This window comes from Gymnogyps californianus, chromosome Z (assembly GCF_018139145.2).
Source record: "Gymnogyps californianus isolate 813 chromosome Z, ASM1813914v2, whole genome shotgun sequence".
NCBI lineage: Eukaryota > Metazoa > Chordata > Aves > Accipitriformes > Cathartidae > Gymnogyps > Gymnogyps californianus.
The window spans coordinates 44,561,086-44,579,901 of NC_059500.1; the positions used below are offsets into that span (position 1 = coordinate 44,561,086).

The 18,816-nt window shown below is 40.9% G+C and overlaps 1 protein-coding gene across 1 annotated transcript in view; it reads right to left on the reverse strand.

Moving 5' to 3' along the window:
- The window catches only part of TRPM3 (transient receptor potential cation channel subfamily M member 3), a 146,311-nt gene that overhangs the window by 60,260 nt on the left and 67,235 nt on the right, over positions 1-18,816 (reverse strand). The window contains exons 8-9 of the mRNA XM_050913591.1: positions 8,412-8,484; positions 109-209 (exon numbers count right to left, since the gene is read on the reverse strand). Of these exons, the coding sequence (XP_050769548.1) occupies positions 109-209; positions 8,412-8,484 (174 nt within the window). The remainder of the gene's footprint in view (positions 1-108; positions 210-8,411; positions 8,485-18,816) is intronic.

Genomic DNA, 18,816 nt, shown 5'->3' on the forward strand with positions numbered 1-18,816 from the left:
CTCAGTATATTTTAAACTGTGTTAAAACCACCGCCGCCAACAGAATGGATTTAGTGTTGTGTAGGGTTTAAAGTGTTTTCAGTGGAAGATGCTGTATATATACTTTACCGGCCACTGTTGCCCATAAATAAAGATCTGACTGCGGGCGATGTCTACTCTGTTCCAGGCTAATGCTAGGCTCAGCTGGTCGGGAGCAGATGCGTTAGCTCCTGTGTATACAGACAAGGGTGCAGGGAGGAGAGGAGGAGAAAAAAGAAACAAGACATACTTTAGACTCAATCAACAGGCCACCATGGCAATTATTCTTTGTCAAGAGTCTCACAGATGTCCATGTCATTTCTGCAGCTGATCTCATATTAAAACAAAACCAAACCCTCCATTGTCCCTGTAATAAAATACTGTTTCTCAACTCTGAATCTATGGTTCTCAGATTGTCTCATAAATATTAATTATTTCCTCACATCCCCTTTGAGAAATACAGTAGGTACATGTGATATTGGCAGATGGAACTTGCGGTGGAGTGAACTGGTTTCCCTCCTCTCAGATGGGAAACAAGAGCAGAAGCCAGGAGGGATACTGATCCAGCTGCAGGAATACGCGCACACACACATATGCACATGAGCACACACATACACACACACACACGTGCATCTAGCAATTACAAACAGGTTCAGCTCACACAGACCGCACTGATTTCAATAGTTGTGCATTTTATGCACATCTTTTATGCATTTCCACTTGATAAGGTGAGAAACCTGTATGAGCATAGGAATTTCTCCTCTATCTATTTGTACTGAGGGTCTTGGTGGGACAAATTTCCCTTCACACATGCAATATTCATGTAAGAAAGCATGCTATAAAGCTGGTGTCAAGGTATAATATATCCAAATTAAATAAGAAACTATGCAGGTGATAAGATGGGTTAGAGCTGTTTGTTTTTTGGAAGGGAAAGTATGTTTTTCCCTGTAGTTTTAATGGACCCTGTGGGACATTCCTGCCCTGCTGTGCTTTTTTAATATTTCACTAAGGATTTCATAGTTATTAGCTGATTAGTAATAATAAAACAGTATTTGTGCTTCAGTGTCACAGGGAGAACTGGCCTGAATGAAATGATCAACCAAATAAATAAAGGGTCCTTCGACTTTTAACTACATAGCTGCTTGCAGTGATTAGGTGATTGTATAAAGGCTCATTTTTTAAAGGCCTCATACCTCCACTGTTTTCTTGTCTTTATTAATTCTTATACTGATATCATGGAGTGAGGACAAACAAGAGATCTGCATTACTTCAAAGCATTTCTGTCCCCATTTCAGCACTATTCAAAATCACGCACTGTTCCAGGTGAAACTGGACTCTGAAATTGGAGGCACAGAAAACATAAAGCGTAACACACTGGCTGCTGAAATTCTCTGTGAAGGATCAGTTCAGCAGACCTTTGGGAAGCTTAGCCTACAGTTTAATTTCATAACTCTCAACTTTGCAGTCAGTTCACTGTCATGAAACTTTGCCAAATACTTGGCAATATCTACAGCAATTATTTGGGAGATGGTGGACTCTAGATCATCCAGATCACTTTAATTTTATTACAGAAATGAGTTCTGATAAAAAGGTAGGTGCTGCAGGAGCAGAATGATAGGAAGAAAAAACAGTGAAAACAGTAAAAGACCTTTCTGTGACTAAGAAGTAACAGGAACACCCTTTTGCGTAAGACACAGCTTCTCATTGCTATATACTACGACACAGACAAAAGCTCTCACAAGAGACCTCATGGGGGATGCCAACGACATCTGAACCTTTCTGAGTTTCTTACACAGGCAACATGCAATATTCAAGAACAGAAAATATTTACCTTTGGGAAGGGCAAAAATGCCTTTACAGTTTTATTTATAAAAACAGAAAAAAACTGCCTGCAGTGGGTATAATAGTGTAAATTAAGTACAGAGAGCAAACAATGTTCTCCCCCTTTCCGAAACAAACAACAGATCCTCTTAAAATGTCATTGGATCTCCTCCTTCCCATCCATGTGCCTGCAGGAGAAGCGAGAGCTTCGGCAGGTGCTCAGGCAAGCTGTCTGGTGAGCAGTGGAGGACACATGGGTAAACTCCAAAACCCAGGGGCAGTGATGGCGATCCTGCAGCCTGGCACCATTTTGCACAGGTGATGGGGGAGCTCCACCTCCTGATTTTCCTGACTGACTGCAGCCTACAGTCTGGGTAGCCAGGGGTGCAGCCTGGTTAGAAACCATTTTGGATCAAGAGTGGATCAGGTGGACTTGGGGAAGGAAGTGTGGGCTACTTGCACTGCCCCCACTTCAGTCAAAACTCAAGCCGAATCATCGAGGCTCCAGGTGAACACCTCCTGACCCCTAGCAAGGAGCCTTCCCCAGATTGTGTTGAGTGACCTAGCATTCCTGGGCCTTTTCGTGCTTTAGGAAAGACGCGGCTGCTGGATCAACACAGGGCCTTCGGGTGCATCTGATCACATGAAAGAGCAACTGGCATGGGGCGTGAGGCAGTGGCTGCATCTCCAGAAAGGCCCCCAAGCCCAGCAGTTCATCAGAATTATTTTCTTTGAGCATGCTTATTGCTCCAAATACTGAGCAGAGGGGAAAGCAAGCCATGGTCCAGCCTCTGTCCTTCTCACCTCCCTCCATGGTGTTTAAGGCTGCCAGCAGTGGACAAGTTTTCCTGTGGGTGCATGTGCAGTCCTGGAGATGATGCTCTTCTCAGTGCTTGTTACCATAACAGTTCATTTCATTATCTCACAGAGCGCTGCAGACATTTGGCAGTTGAAGGAAATGTATGGTTTCTCAAGGGGTTTTGTACTTCAGGTTCAAACCAGTCCATCAGCTAGGATGTAGGCTGGGCAGTACAGGTCTGCATGCTGGGGCTCTGATGTGCATGGGGGATGGCTGCACCCAGAGTGGGGTTTGTTGCTGGAAGGCCCTTGCACCCTTCTCCTCTTTCCTGTCTTCCCTATGTGGTTTTCAGGTGAATGTGGATTACACTGGCATTACATAAGAGGAAAAGGAAAATAAAAGCTATAAAAGTTTGTACAGAGCAGCATATGGGCCGCGGATGCCATCTAATCGATTTTATTCCAGGATGGACTGATGACTTTTGACTCAAATTAAAAAGGAAGTATTCAGGCTATTTCAAGTGGAATTCTATCCGGTATTAAGAAGTAAAAATAATTCCACTAATATAAGAAAAACTCCCTAGAACAAATGTGAGGTGGGCTTTCTTAAGAAACTGTCTCCTTTCAATCATTTTCTTGACTGCATTCAGTGCCACAGAGCATGGATTTGAGTTGGTAAGAAGAATCCAAAAAGTGACCTCTCTGAGGACATCTCGCTCATGAGCATCACTGCAATGTATCCAAATCAGAGCCAAAGGATATTTGGGAAATAAAAAAATAAGGTAGAGTTAATAACCTACTGCTCTCATCAGCTCAATACAGGGATCACACTGGAAGCACTTTTTAGGCCCTTAACACTGTCAGTGGTGAGAAATTAGCATTTCCTCTCCCTACATTTCTGTTTCATCCTGTCTTACAGAAAGATTCTCTGCTTAGTTGTGTTGTATTATTTTAATTACCGTAGTATACTTTTACTGCTTTAAATAGTGTTTTAGGCAATATGACTAATGTCTATGTAATATTTACTCAGCATCCTGGTGTCTGGCTGAGCATAAGGTATGTTCCTCAAAAGAATGTTTTAAGACAATGTGACTAATGTCTGCAGTGGGACTCTTCCTTCCCTTCATCTGCTCCTAGAAGAAAAGTTGCCTTTGGGATGCAATGCATTGATTTGGCAGTATTTTATTTCAGTATAGATATTGCTGGATGTAAATAGACAATGCAAGGATGGTGCAAAGTTGAATGAACAAGGAGATCTGGGACAGCTGTTAGTTCCTGCAGCTGTTAACTTTATGCTTTTAGGTGGCCATCCAGGAGTGCTTGGATATCTTGCATAGATCCTTCTGGTAAAAAGTCAGATGGTCTATCCAATATCTTGGACCAAAAATGCAATACTCCTTGGTGGTAAAGCCTGGGACCATAAACTTGACTGTATCCTAGGTGAGCCAGGGTACACGTCAGACAATGCATGTTGTGCCCTTGCAGGATCCCAGATTACTGTAGAGATAGACTGCAGGCTTTTACACACTGGCTGAAGTTTACTGTGATCAATGTAAACCTCTAAAGGATTCTCCTGGGATAGTCTATGATACTTAGTGCTCAGGAATCTGGAAAGCTTAAATGACAGAAAACTGATCTATCTAGACAGAAATGGTTGTTGGAGACTCATTTCCACAGTGCTTCTAAGCATGTCAGTATCCTCTTTGAATCATCATGTAAAGAAAAGAATGAGATTAGGGAAAATAGCAATCCAAAATAACTTTCTGCTCTGCATCTCAGTAGGTTTTACGTTGTCTTCTGTTTCAGCAGCTCTTTGGTGAAAAGGCTGTGTTTCCACTGCATTTGCTACAAGCATCTTCCTGGCATTTAGCAAATCAATTGACGATAACAAAGCTGATAGCAACAACAACTATAAGGGCAGTAACCAGATGTCTGGCCTAACTCTGAAATCCTTCTGTGTCAGTGATTTCGTGGTTGGTGGACCATCACACTGTCTTCCAGCACCACCTGATACTACATGATAGCTGTTCAGTGAGCATGAATCATGACTTATTCACAGGCTGGAAAGTATGCAGAGACATCAGATCTGCATTAGCCTAACATGGCTTATCTCAGAGGGTTACACGGCAGTAATATTACAATATGCATATACCACACAGCACCTCCTTCCCCATGCTGACAGTTGCACTGGGAAGGCTTCTGGAGCACCAGCTGAAACATGGCTGGTGCTGCTAGTATGCTCCAGACATTGCAACAGCTTCGTGAACTAGGATCTTTGATGCCACTTCAAAACAATTATATTTTAGAACATCGCCATATGCTGTCTTTAACTTCCCTGTCATATGCCTTCTGCTCAATTAGCAGCTGCAAAAGGACAAAATCCATTACTGTTTGAGTTCCAACTGTTCAAGTTAAGAGAGCACCAACAGTTAAACTGTATCAATAAATTTACTTGCTACGAATTCATGCAATTGGAAACTTACTTCCCACATTTGCATGTCTCTCGAAATTAAAAAAAAAAGGAATTCACAAGCCATATGCTGTTGTGACATCCATGCAATGTAAATTGATAACCAGTTTGGATGCCATTCCCTAGTTTATTGGAGATCACTTCCAAGAAAGATAGATCTGCTGACAAGATTAAACAAGTGACTCATGAAAACAAACAAGGAAATAATCTCTTATATTCAGTGCAGGGTTTGGGGCTTGTGGAATATCCTGTCCAGGAGAGTTCCTGCATTGGCAGTGTGCCTGATGCGGGTTTAAAAAGAGCCTAGCTCATCACAGATTTTACACAGCAAGCAGGAAATGATACTTCATGTTTCCCAATCCTTCTCCTCCTCCTACTCCCGAAAAAATCACTCACACCAGGGTGGGATTGGTAATTAGCTGGTATGCGCCTTGAATACTGGCTAGCAAGAACTGCAAAATCCTCATCAGTGAGACTGAGAAAAAGTAACCAATAATCACTCACCAGTTTCATACTTTTCTCTGCCCCTTTTCACACAGTGCTGAACAGGTGAAACATTAATTCCTGAATGTAAACTTATGAATTTCAAGATAATTCAGACCCAATCTTCAAATCTGCTTACTAGTAAATCAATAGACAAGTGGTTCAGCATTGCTACCTTAGATTTTTTGATTTGATGAAAAACCCAACTATCCATCAGCCTGATGGGGTGTATTTACAGAAAGGCAGTATTTCTTTCAGGGTGGGCAAGAACCTTTGTACAAAGACATGGTATGACTAAGGACGACTGACTTGCCTGAGACAAGAGATCTCATCTTTGCACACATTGATTAAAAAGTTATATGGACTTTCATTCCCTGTGATCAGAAAGCTCAGATTAACAAGAGGCATCTGATAAAGCTAATCTTCATTGAGTACCTTCATAATCAGAAAGTGCTGAGAGGCAGGGAAGATGAGGTGTAAGTTTTAGTTCCTCTGGCTCTGGAGCAAGACAGAAGTGCTGCTGCCATCAGCAGATTACAAAATCAAGATTGTCAGGCAAGCATGAAAGGAGATGTCAAAATTACTTACACAGATCCAGGCACCTTCTGAGCTAACAGAAGTTCACTACAATGTCTCGCACTACTATTAGGAAGAGGGAAGGTAATTTTGTTTTACTAAGGAGAAAACAGGACCAGTTAGGTACTTGCAAAATGGATATTGCAGATCAGAGGGGACTACTCATATACCTAGGCTGCAACCATATTACAGTTGCTCATGTAAATACTGCAAAAGGATTTTTCAAACAGAAAACAATCCCTCCCAGGCCTATGATTTATTTTCTTCAGCTTCCAACAGGCAGCTTTCAAGGTGGTAAAAGACTCCAGGGATCTATGTTGGGATTCAGACCTTGAAAATATACCTAGAAAAAGTGGAATCACAACTTTAAGGCAATCTGTATTTTACTAATAGAAATCAAGAGCAGTAGTTTCAGTGATTGTCTTAAGAACAAATGTGAAGAGAATACATTTTACACTGAGGATAATGAAGGATCCAGATATATGTAAGATAAAAATGAAATCTGCAATTAAAATATTTTGTAAGGATAGAAAAGAGGAATTTGGTGATGGATGCAATTCTTGTTCCTTTGAATTAATTTCTTTTTCCTTTCTTCACCTTGATTTATATTGTTTCTGTGTGAAGATGTCCAAAATGCCTTGAGATTTAATTATGCAGATGGTTAAAATTTGTTACCTCAGAGTAGCAGCAAAATAGTCATGTTACCTGCAGGACAAACAACTGGTATCTTGATCGAAATGAGCAAAAGAAGTGGAGAAAGCAATACTACAGAAGCCTAAAGAAACAAAAGCTACTGGAGCAAAATAATTCCAGCTCATTTCCTTGGCTGGTAGCTATCAGCTTGCAATCATACTTTTGAAGTGTCCAGTGCTTGTTTACTCCTCCTGTTCAGACTTTTGTTTTAAATGTTTGAAGTAACATTTTTGAAATGGGATTAATAATTGTGTAAAAGGTACAATACTGTTTTGCTTGGTTAGGTGAAAGTTGCTCAGGCCTTCTCCCTTTTCTCTTCATACAGCTTTTGTAAGCCTGCACAGGAACAAACTGAGAAGAAAACTGAGCCCTGGAACAAGCAAGAATAATTCCCATTACCTTTTGAATACCTAGTAAATCTATTAAATTTTTTGTTATGACTCAAATTCAGGTCTGGCACATGGCGTTATGTACCCTCTTATTCAGGTGTGGGGGTGGCAATAGCATGATGACAACTGCTAAAGAGCCTCATGAAGCATAACTTTCCCCAGTCACCTTTGGAAGTCCATTCCCTAATGCTTCTCAGATTGCTCTTTAAAACTGTTTGGTATGTCTTACTCTCTGTTTTTAAAATCAGTATGGCCTGTACTACATAGCACAAAACAGTCCAGACAGCAACAAGATGGCCATGGTGATTGATACATGCAATTTGTGAAAATCCCATCTGGGGAAATACAATATAAATGAAGGGCTAGAACCTCCCAGCCCTTGCTTAGGTGAGTAATCCTTCATCAGTTAAGTATATGTGCTTCAGAGCCTTTAAAATCATCTCACCTCTTTCTCTGTTTGCAAGCAGATATAAAATTACCTGATAATACCATATTTTGAAGGGAGCCAAGCTAAATGGTGTGTCTGCAAGACCAGGGTTTATAATGAACTGTAGCAACAGCAGATTTATTTTAAGACAATCTTTTAAGAGCATAAGTGTAACATGTAATGGCTTAGAAAGATTTAGCGACCTGCAAAGTTTAAGATTAAAACTCCTGCTATCCCAATAACTGAGTTCTTAGCTCTACCAGTGGAGGCTGGAAGGAATCCCACACAGTTCCCAGACCTTCCTAGGATGACTACAGATAACATTTTACTTTGACAATATTGCCAGTTTTATCTAAAGAGAGATAACTTCCTTCTGGATGTTCTACTAGCCACCAAGGCAATCTAAGTCTGAGAAGTTCTTTGGCTGTCTTCTTGTGAGTACTAATCTTCTCAAGTAACCGGTGGGGAGTCACCCCGATGTTTCTTGTGACACATTAACGATTGTGGGTGGAGAATAAAAATTCAGAAAGGAAAAACAGTAGCTATTTAAACATTAAAGAAAGAGCTGGATTTGTATAACGCAGTTAGAGCAAAAAGTATACTTCAATTTCACCATATAATTTTACCATCTCGATACAGCAGATATTGTCAATAAATGCAGGTTTCAGCACAGCAGAGACATAGAGTTAATCCATTTGGATTGATACAGACTCACTGTGGAGAGAAACTCTATTACCTTTTAGTAATGCTGTCAGGATAGCTAAATCAATATCCTGGTGTCCTTCTGATCCCATGCGAAATACTGTGATCTGAAATGTTAAAAGACACTACCATTATTGAAACCAGGGTAATTTTTTAAAAAAGAAATTAAATCAGAGCAGCATCATTTGGATCTCAAAATGTCCTGATGGCTACAAGATGATCTTACTTTATACATTTTATAAGAAGCTTATTAGATAGGATTAACACACAGTATCTTTTGTGAGATAAAATTTGCTAATGATAGAAATTGTATTCATGAGCATATGCAAGAAAATTCTTCAGTGATACTTAAAGGGTCAAATTACAGATGAAGGAATGCTCTTGTATTAGAGTAACATTAGATTTAGTGTTCCCAATACATTACTAGGAGGAATTAGGTGTATTATAGGTTGTGGACCTAATTTATGGCATACAGCATTAAATAAATATTTTCAACCGAAATTAGCAACCTGTTCAACCTCATGATTTTATATAGCAGAAAGTTAGATAAATAATCTAAGAATTAGGCTTCTAAAAGGTCCAGAGACTTCTTTAGCCATGTGTGGTCAGTAACCTATCACTATAAGATACAACCTTTGAGGCAGTGAGGTGAGATACACAATTCATAAAGAATAAGAATGAATATAGTGGGGCTGTTCTTTCAAGCCAGTTTCACTCTTGGTTAAGACTGCACGGAAACATATAGAAGTGTAAATCCCCTTGCTCCTTTTGTTGCCATGGCAATAGCTGCTCTTGGGCCTCTGCTTCTTGTGAAGCAACTGAGACTGCAGCTTTTTATTAGTGCCTTTACTAATGAAACCTATGTCATCATTTTGATCTGAATACCTGTTATCTGTTTCTCTTTTTCCTTTTGCCAGTAGAGACTGTCTCAATTTTTTTTTAATTAAGTGATACCTTTAATTAGGAATTGTCTAAACATATTTTACAGTCATATTCAGCAGCATATGTTGTCCTCACATTCCTAGATTCCTACTTATACAGCACCACTGAACTGCAGCAGCATCTGGGATAGAGGTCAGCAAAACATCAGGGCACAAAGAACAGTGTACCGTGATGGGGAAAGGAGATACATAAAGTGGTCAAGGCTAAGTCAACACTTTGGTGACAAGCTTCAGTTTGCCAGCTGAAATAGCCCTGCAGAGTGTATCCCAGGAAACCCAGCGAAGCCCTCCTGTAGCACCTCTTCTACCTTCACTTGACCCTAGAGCTCTAGGGGGTTCAAAGGGAGGTATGAGACTTTGTCATCAGTGACAGTAGTACAGCATGTTACAGACTGAAAAGGCAAACTGGATGAAGTAATAGGAAACTGGCTTAGTTCAATTAGTCAATTGACTTAGATGATGCCTAAAACAATTAATGGGAGAAAGCATTTATGTTAGGTGTCCTCCCCAGTTAAAGTGGATTGTTTTCAAATTAGACTTAGTTTGACCCTTCAAAGTGCTCCTGAGCACAAATACTGCAAATGTTATTTTAACAATCTATTTTCTCTCTCCCCCCGGAATCTACAGATGTTTCTGGCAAACCACTTGATGTCTGTCCCCATACTGCAACTTTTAGAATAGAATAGAATGGAATAGAATCATAGAATCATAGAATCACAGAATCATAGAATGGTTTGGGTTGCAAGGGACCTTAGACTTTAAAGACCATCTATTTCCAACCCCCCTGCCATGGGCAGGGATACCTTCCACTAGACCAGGTTGCCCAAAGCCCCATCTCACCTGGCCTTGAACACTTCCAGGGAGGGAGCATCCACAACTTCTCTGGGCAACCTGTTCCAGTGTCTCACCACCCCCACAGTAAAGAATTTCTTCCTTATATTTAATCTAAATCTACCCTCTTTCAGTTTAAAACCATTACCCCTCATCCTTTCACTACACTCCCTGATAAAGTGTCCCTCCCCATCTTTCCTGTAGGCCCCCTTTAGGTACTGAAAGGCTGCTATAAGGTCTCCCTGGAGCCTTCTCTTCTCCAGGATAAACAATCTCAACTTTCTCAGCCTGTCCTCACTGGGGAGGTGCTCCAGCCCTCTGATCATCTTTGTGGCCCTCCTCTGGACTCACTCTAACAGGTCCATGACTTCCTTAAGCTGGGGGGCCCAGAGCTGAACACAGTACTCCAGGTGGGGTCTCACGAGAGCAGGGTAGAGCGGGACAATCACCTCCCTCGACCTGCTAGCCACACTTCTTTTGATGCAGCCCAGGATGCAAGTGGCTTCCTGGGCTGCAAGTGCACATTGCTGGCTCATATTCAGTTTTTCATCCACTAATACCCCCAAGTCCTTCTCCTCAGGGCTGCTCTCAACCCAGTCTGTGCCCAGCCTGTATTTGTGTTTGGGATTGCCCTGGCACATGTGCAGGACCTTGCACTTGGCCTTGTTGCACTTCATGAGGTTCGCACAGGCCCACCTCTCAAGCCTGTCAAGGTCCCCCTGGATGGCATCCCTTCCCTCCAGCGTGTCGACCACACCACACAGCTTGGTGTCGTTGGCAAACTTGCTGAGGGTGCACTCAATCCCACTGTCCATGTCACTGACAGAGATGTTAAACAGCGCCGGTCCCAATACTGACCCCTGAGGAATGCCACTCGTCACTGCCCTCCACTCGGCATAAAATAGAATGGAATAGAATAGTTCCAGTTGGAAGGGACCTACAATGATCATCTAGTCCAACTGCCTGAGCACTACAGGGCTGACCAAAAGTTAAAGCATACTATTAAGAGCATTGTCCAAATGCCTCTTAAACATTAACAAGCATGGATCATCTACCACCTCTCTAGGAAGCCTGTTCCAGGAATTGACCACCCTTTCAGTAAAGAAATGTTTCCTGATTTTTTTCCTAATGTTTTTCTCATCTCCTCAATGACTGGCAAGGAAGCTTTCCCTGCAGTGCAGGCAGTCTGCTCCTCTGACCTGCAGAGCACAGGTAATGTGGGTAGAAATACACATTTCTATGCATGTCTCATCTCAAAACACAATAAAAATGTGAGCTAATGAGATCAGCCCCTCTACTGTACATGCTTATGATGCCCTTCCCATGCCACAGATGACAAACTGTGCCACAGAGTTTAGCAGCCAGGCAGATGGGTCAGAAGGCAAAAGGAAAAGAAAGGCTTCCTCCCCTACCCAGTGGGAAAGAAGAACGTCTCCCTTCTTGTGGGCAGCTCTGGCAGGTGCTGACAATAAGTGGGTGAATCTAGCGTTGCCATGTAACAGTCTGATCATAACATCCTCACAACACTTTGCAATTTCCTACACAATTTCTGCAGCAACAGGCATCTCCGTAGCACTGAAGGGAAGCGTGACAGCCTGGCAAGCAGATCAGCTAATGCTGGGAATGTCTTGTTTGTGTCACCGCGCTTGGTGGCACTACCACACGGCAAAATGCCCTTCTCCTTCTTCAACGCCAAAGGTGAAGCAGTCTGCACACTGGGGACTGAAAATACTGAACAACAGAAGTTCAGTGGAAGAACAAAGTACATCTCACACTAAACACATGCTCAGTGAACTCCCAGCTTAATTAAAAGGCATCATATCAACTGCAAGCACTGAACAGCTTATCACCACAGGAAAACTAAGGGAAGCACTTTGCATGTATTGGACCACATATGACCCTAAATTTCCAACTGCTCTTTCATCCCTCTTCCCTGCATGCCTCAGAAAAATAAACCCACTTCAGCAGAACAAATTGGTGCTGTATTAAAAATAAAAGAGAACTATGTAATTTAGTTACATTAGAATAAAAAGGCTGCCTTTCCACAGTAACTGCTACTTTATTATTATTTTTAAGAGGTCTCACATAATTCAAGTAGTAAGATAAAGAAAAAGAAGATAAATAATTGGGAAAAAAGATAGAAATGGAAAGAGTGCTCAGACTCATAGCAGAATTGTAATCATTTTGGGGGTCATGCCCAAGACTGAACTAGAATTTTAGACAGAACCAAGGCAAAATATCATGATTCTTCATTTCAAAATGCTGCGAGTTTAGTAGCTCAAAGACTCAGCTGATACTGTGGATTTTTGCCTGTTCTGAATGCACAAAATCTTTTAGGGCGGTAAACAAATACGTTCAGCCTCCCCTTATGGTTTAGGTTAACTGTAACTATCCATAGCTGCTTTCTCTCTGTGATGGATGCACTCCTCCTGTTTGAGCTAACTGAACTTTGGTCCAGGCAGATGCTCAGCAAGTAGGCCTAACTGAAGTTAATCCTATTGTGTGAGGCTATTGGTGAGAACTCAGCACCAACCCCCAAAAAAACAGTTTGGCTGGAGACTGGGCTAATAAGCAGCCGAAACTGCATTAACACAGCGGAAAATCTGACTACGAATCAACCACTTTACACTATAAATATCTGCACCCATCAGGGCCCGCTGAGCTCTCCCTCCATAGCACCTGGCTGCGCAGCGATGATCTCCCGTTGCATAGGGACGCCTCTCAGGGTCACCCCTCGAGGCTGAGAGATCCCTTACCTGACACCAGACATCCATGGGTTGGCAACGGACATTTTTTGCATGCATGTAACATTTAAGATACGTGCAGTAAGCCTATGCAATAATCCTTCTATCCCGTACTAACTTTTAAGTGTAGTAAATAGTATTGACTGCCAATCCATCTGTATGTATTAAATATTTTACATACCTAAATTTACTGATTAGAACTCAATAAACTAACTACTAGATCAGATCTGTCTGAGTGATTTCTGACTCTTCTCCTGTGACATTCTCCTGTCACAGGTCCTGAAGATGATTTTGGACAACCTGCAGCACCTTACTACTCTTACCTATGCAGGTTTTTTTGAGAAACTTTTCACAGCTAGTCATCCTTTGAACTATTGCCTCCCAAGCTGGTGAAACAGCTTTTTATCAATCTGGACCTCACAGGCAGGTCTTTGCCCTCATAGGCAGGTCTTTGCCCTGTCATGGTTTCCCATGGTTTTGGGAAGATTGATTGTTTCTTCTTTCCACTATTGCCCTAAATCTTGACCAATGTTTTTGTTCATTCACAAAGTGGAGGATTTAAAATGGAACTGCACTTTAATTAGGCGAGGAGCCAACTTTGTCACACTGTTGATAAAATCTTTATCTGTGTTGATAAAAACTTAGTCTTGATCTGCAGCATTCTTCAGGTATAACTTGTTCACCTTGTATCTTTGCCAGATGTGTTGGTTGCTCTCAGTATTGGATGTCAGAGGCATTTAAGTATAGTGACATTTGCTTTTAAATGGCTAAAGGAAAATGTTTCAGCACGTACAGCTCTGCAGAATGAATTTTGGAAGACGAGGCTTAAAGCTGCAGCATGCTGGCTGCTTAACCATTTGTATCATCATCACTTCTACTTTACCTGGCAAAACCAGTCCATTATCAAACTACATAGCTGCAGATTTTGTTCTTCTTCAGTAACTATTTATGATCCAGGGACAAGGCAGAGGGACTGGAGGAATTTTGCTGCTATGTTTTGAGTCCCAGACTAGCAGCCTGTGAGGAACCCTGAGCATCTTGAGCAGACCTGTATATTGCTTATCGAACACAGCTTTATGTTAGGCTGCTGTTGTGCTTGAATGATTCATTAATGAAGAGGGCTGCACATTCCTACTGCCTTTTCTCACAACTTGTATTGGAAATGCATCCCCAAATGCTGCCCCTTTGTTTTTTCCTGTCACATTTAAATGTGGATAAAAAGAGAAAATAAACAAGCTTTGTAAAACACTGACAGAGGCAGAAAACCATAAAATTTGTTGTTGGATGAGATCCTAGTGCCTTGTGTTAAAGACTCTCTTGACCTTTCCAGAAAGAAAGCATGAATTTTGTTTCTGCATTTTATGAGTACAGTTACGAGGAGACAGCAATTGTTCCTAAAACGTGGATTTACTTCTTTACTCATACAGTCTTTGTAGTTTTTCCAGCATTCTTTAATTGAGGCATGAGGAAAGAGAGACACATCCTAAAGTATTTGTGCAGACTTTACACTTAGAAATGTTCAAGATCTCTTGGTGTCAAAAACCCTATCTGTCTGTCTTGCTGGAGATCTGATGATTTCTTTTCCCCCAATTAACAGGTAAGAATTTTATGTTTGCAATATACTCATCTAGTTTCAAGAGTCATTAATGTATCTGACATCTTGCTAGTTGCCATTTACAGGTACTCTGGTGGGTAAATCACTGCAGAGAACTGAGAAACAACACTTTGGTGCTGTTAAATAGGACATTGACTAGAGCCCTGTTAGAATGCACTACCGATGCTACTGCATTTATGTATATAAAACTGCTGTGCTAGAGGAAAATATCTGGGTCAGTAAACTCTGTTCCCAGCTACCTCTTGCTGGATGAATGTCTGCCACTGAGATGCAAAAATAACAGTAAATTAAAGACTTAGAAACCCACTTAATAACTAATTACTAAGAAAAAAATAAAGTTTTTCTTCTTTAACTGAAGAGACAGTGTCTAAGAGCCATTCACCTTTAAAAAGATCTATGGCAGTCCTGTTTAAGCCTGTTGTTGAGTCCTAGCCTCTGTACAACTTCACTGAAAAAAATAAAAGGAAAAACAACCTAGTAAGGTGTGTATATGAAATCCAGGACATTTAATTATAAAAAAATAAGCCCCAAGAAGTTGGGGTTAAAAAGCAATACATACTTAAGACTTGCTTACCCTGCCAAAAGAAAACAAGGGGTAAGAGTTGCAGTTATTAGTCAGACTACCACTAGCCTTTCTTTTGCGTTGCTGTGAAAAAGGGAAGATTAGTTTAAACTGAGAAATTTTCTTTATGCTGATCTGATTCAAACTGTATCTATAAAATGGTTTTCTATTTTTCTGAGCATATTAGAGAGAAAAACTACCATTTAGCCTACTCAGTTATTTCTTTTTCTTATAAAATGGAAAACAATTTACATTCAAAGAAGAAAAATAAAAAAATCAAGTACTCTTTTTTTCTCCCAGGGATTTGGGCCACATTATTACTTCCATGTAGCTGGATGTTTCAATTGTTGATGTTAAACTCAATTATTTTAAAAGAACATTTTTTTCTGTTCCTCTGCCACCACCCTGGGTATTTTGGGGTTGGTCTTTTTTCGATTTCCTCCTTTCTTTCCTCAGTTTTCACACTATTTATTGGCTTGAAATGACTTTTTCAGGTAATTGCCTGAGGCATCTCAGTGAACAACTGTGACTTCCAACAGCAAGCTTTTTTTTAATATATTTTTCTTCTCTTCTTTACAAATACAATAGAAACTGATGTTAACATCCCTTACAAATACAAAACTGTATTGCACTGCACTGAAGAAAGAGTTAAATCTTCAGATGAAACCACACCTGAAACAGACAAGCAAAAATGCCTCTGAGTTACCAATAAAGGTTGCACCAACAAGCTGCAAAAACAGCGTTAATAGGCATCTAGATTCTTGCTAAATGTAACAACTCGAATGTCTGGATTTCTTTTGATACGCCCATAGTGATCTACTTGCAAAGTACAGTAGATAGCAGCAACTTCCAGTTCTGGGGGCAGCTGGGCAAGGACCACCAGCTCTGCCAGACTCCTCTCAGGAGGAGATGGTTGGGACCCACCAGTCAAACCCTGTTGTGCCTCCACAAAACCTGCCTGAGTGAAACGCATGAGGTTTGCCCTTAAAAGCAGGAAAAGGCAACCTCCCCCCCCCCGCCCCAAAACTGGAAAGGTCTTTCCTCTACCTCACTGCAGATTTTACTGAAGTATCTTAATGTGAACAGGATTAACTTCCAGGAAAAAAACCTAGCTGCATCCTAATTCGTCCTAGGAAAATGTGCTAGGAAATCACTGAGCCAGAACAGACCTTCTCTGCAAGCACAATGATTGCAGCACACTGTGATACGTGCCAGCAATAATTACAGTCCAGCAGGGCAGAAACCTAATTTTCAGGCAGGGCAGGTAGAAAGCAAGTAAAAAACCAAAGAGATGGAGAAATAAAAAGCAGCAGGATAGAAAGCAAGGTGGGGGGGGGGAGCAGGGGGAAGAGATTATCTGACCTTAGACTCCATCGAAAGCACTTATTTTAAAACAGCCCTGCTTTCTGTTTAGCACCAGCTCCATTCTTGCTTGACAGATTACTTTTCTTTCCCTTTCCCTTTCCTCTACATAGTTTCTGGCTCAGCAGGCTCAATTTAACCTAATATGATGCCTTCTGTTGTTTTCCTGCCTTCACACTGATACTGCATTGCAATTCTATAGGCAAAGTCAGGTAATACTGTCTTACCTGAGAGCAGTGAATACCAAACAGACTTCCAGAAATTACTCACACACTGAGAGACATAGATATGACACTGCCACTTAGGATTTCCCAAGTTCTGTATCCATGTAAATGCAGGGTTACCTTGGAAATACAAATCACAGCTGTCCATATGCAGATGTGTAAATGTGGTCTCCTTAATGGCAGCCGCCAAATCAAAGGACCAGCTAAGAAGAGGATACGTCAAATAGATGCTGAGGAGGGAAGATGCGGTCAAACAGAAAGCAAATGAAGTCATAGGTGAGACAACCCTTGAAGCAGCAGGAGTACTGAAATACTTAGGAGGACAAGGTGCAGGTTATAATAGATTGTAATAGGTTCTAATCATAAAATTTCTGAATTCTTACAACTTGTTCCCCTGCCCGGTTCCTCAATAACTGTTCACATTTCTGTCCCTTACTAATCTGGGTGAAGCAGACCTATCGTGTGTGGAGAGGGCAGGACTTGTGCAGAAGACAGGCAAGAAGCAGTTCTAGTGCCCTGCTGAGCAAGTCATATAGACCTATAGGAAATTCCTTGACACAAAAATTTGTTTGTTTTGCTTTACAGAGTCCTCTCTAAGCCACAGCACAGCTGTGTCACTCTTTGCTATATTCAGGCCTAGCTGGATATATAAAGGATAAACCTTCATCAGTATGAGCTGCTACATTGCAAACAGGTTTGTACTCTACATGGACGAAGTTGATTTTACCCTTAGAATGAGAAGCAAGAGCAATTGGTAGGGTCAGCAGCCACAGTCATCATTAACTGCAAATTTGCCAGGTCACAGGATGGGAATTAATGTAAAAAACTGTTTTGAAATAGTTTAAAACAGCATTTGGTGAAATTAACTACAAGACATAAAAATTCTTCCCAACTACCAGCATATTCAGTTCCTCTTTTAATGCTTTTTCTAACCACAAAGTGAGTCCCACCACACCACTTTTTTTCTAGGACTTACTCTGAAAACTCCGCAGAGATGGAAGAGTTTCTTCTGTTCAAGGGCCCAGGATTGAATTTGAACAGCTATGCAGCACCAGGCTGTACTTAGTATTTCTAAAATATTCTATTACATGTGAACATTTCTTTTTTTACAGTAGGGTTAACCTTAACCACTTCAGAGTGTGAAGAGCGAGCTGAAATATATTCAGATTTTTAGCTTGTATTTGTTTGGAGAGAGAGGAGACACCACCAAATCAGCAGGGAGAATGCAGTTCACACCTGCACAGAAAGGCATTTTACCCTCTGTCATGAAGGAGACGGGACATGAAGAAGAAAAATCATTCTCTACACCTCAGATGGACAGTGCCTGCCGACTAGACAATGGATAGCTGAAGACAGAGGAAAAAAACAGGGCAGCAATGATGAGAACAGAGAAAGCGGCCAGGAATGCTCTCTTTATATACTCTATTCATAGCATCTTCAGAATGCTACAAATTATTCATGCTTTTAGACATGGAGTTGTTTCTCACCATCATTTCACTATGACATCAGGAGAAAGTACACAGTGATTTAAAATTCATTCAAAGTTATTTTTTTTTTCTGCTATCTCCAGAAAATTTTTGAATGTCTTTAAATCTCACCTCTGACAAACACACAAATTATTTGTACTCATCTTGGTTATGTAAGTCAGAAAAAAAAATCTCCCTTTTCTACAAAAAAGTGAATACAACCTGAAACTCCTGTTTGAGAGCATGGGTTGGTTCAGCAAAATAGGCAATTCCTTCCAGAGTACATGTTGACATTTATAATTTAGCTAGGCCTACCTGAATATTTCAGAGGAAGATTACCCTGAAAAGAAAAATGAGAGTTTGATAAAACAAAACATTAAAGGAGGTCAGTTATGCAAAGCCTCAAAATGGTTCAGATAAGAGGGAAAAGCATTTCCTTTTTTCTTGCAGCGAATAATCCTGTTTAACTCAGGGGGAAAGCTGCTTGATGTGGAGGCATAACAAAGATCAAAGTAAGCAGGTGAGTCAATGGATAATACCGCAGAAGAAAGGGGATGGCCAAATAAGAGGAAATTCAGGAATAGAAAGATTAGACAGAATTATGTTTAGGGAAAACCCAAATTAAGTGGTCTACTATTCTGAGGAGTAAGAAAGAGAACTCCAGATGAGGAAATAAGAGGGAGCAGATATAAGG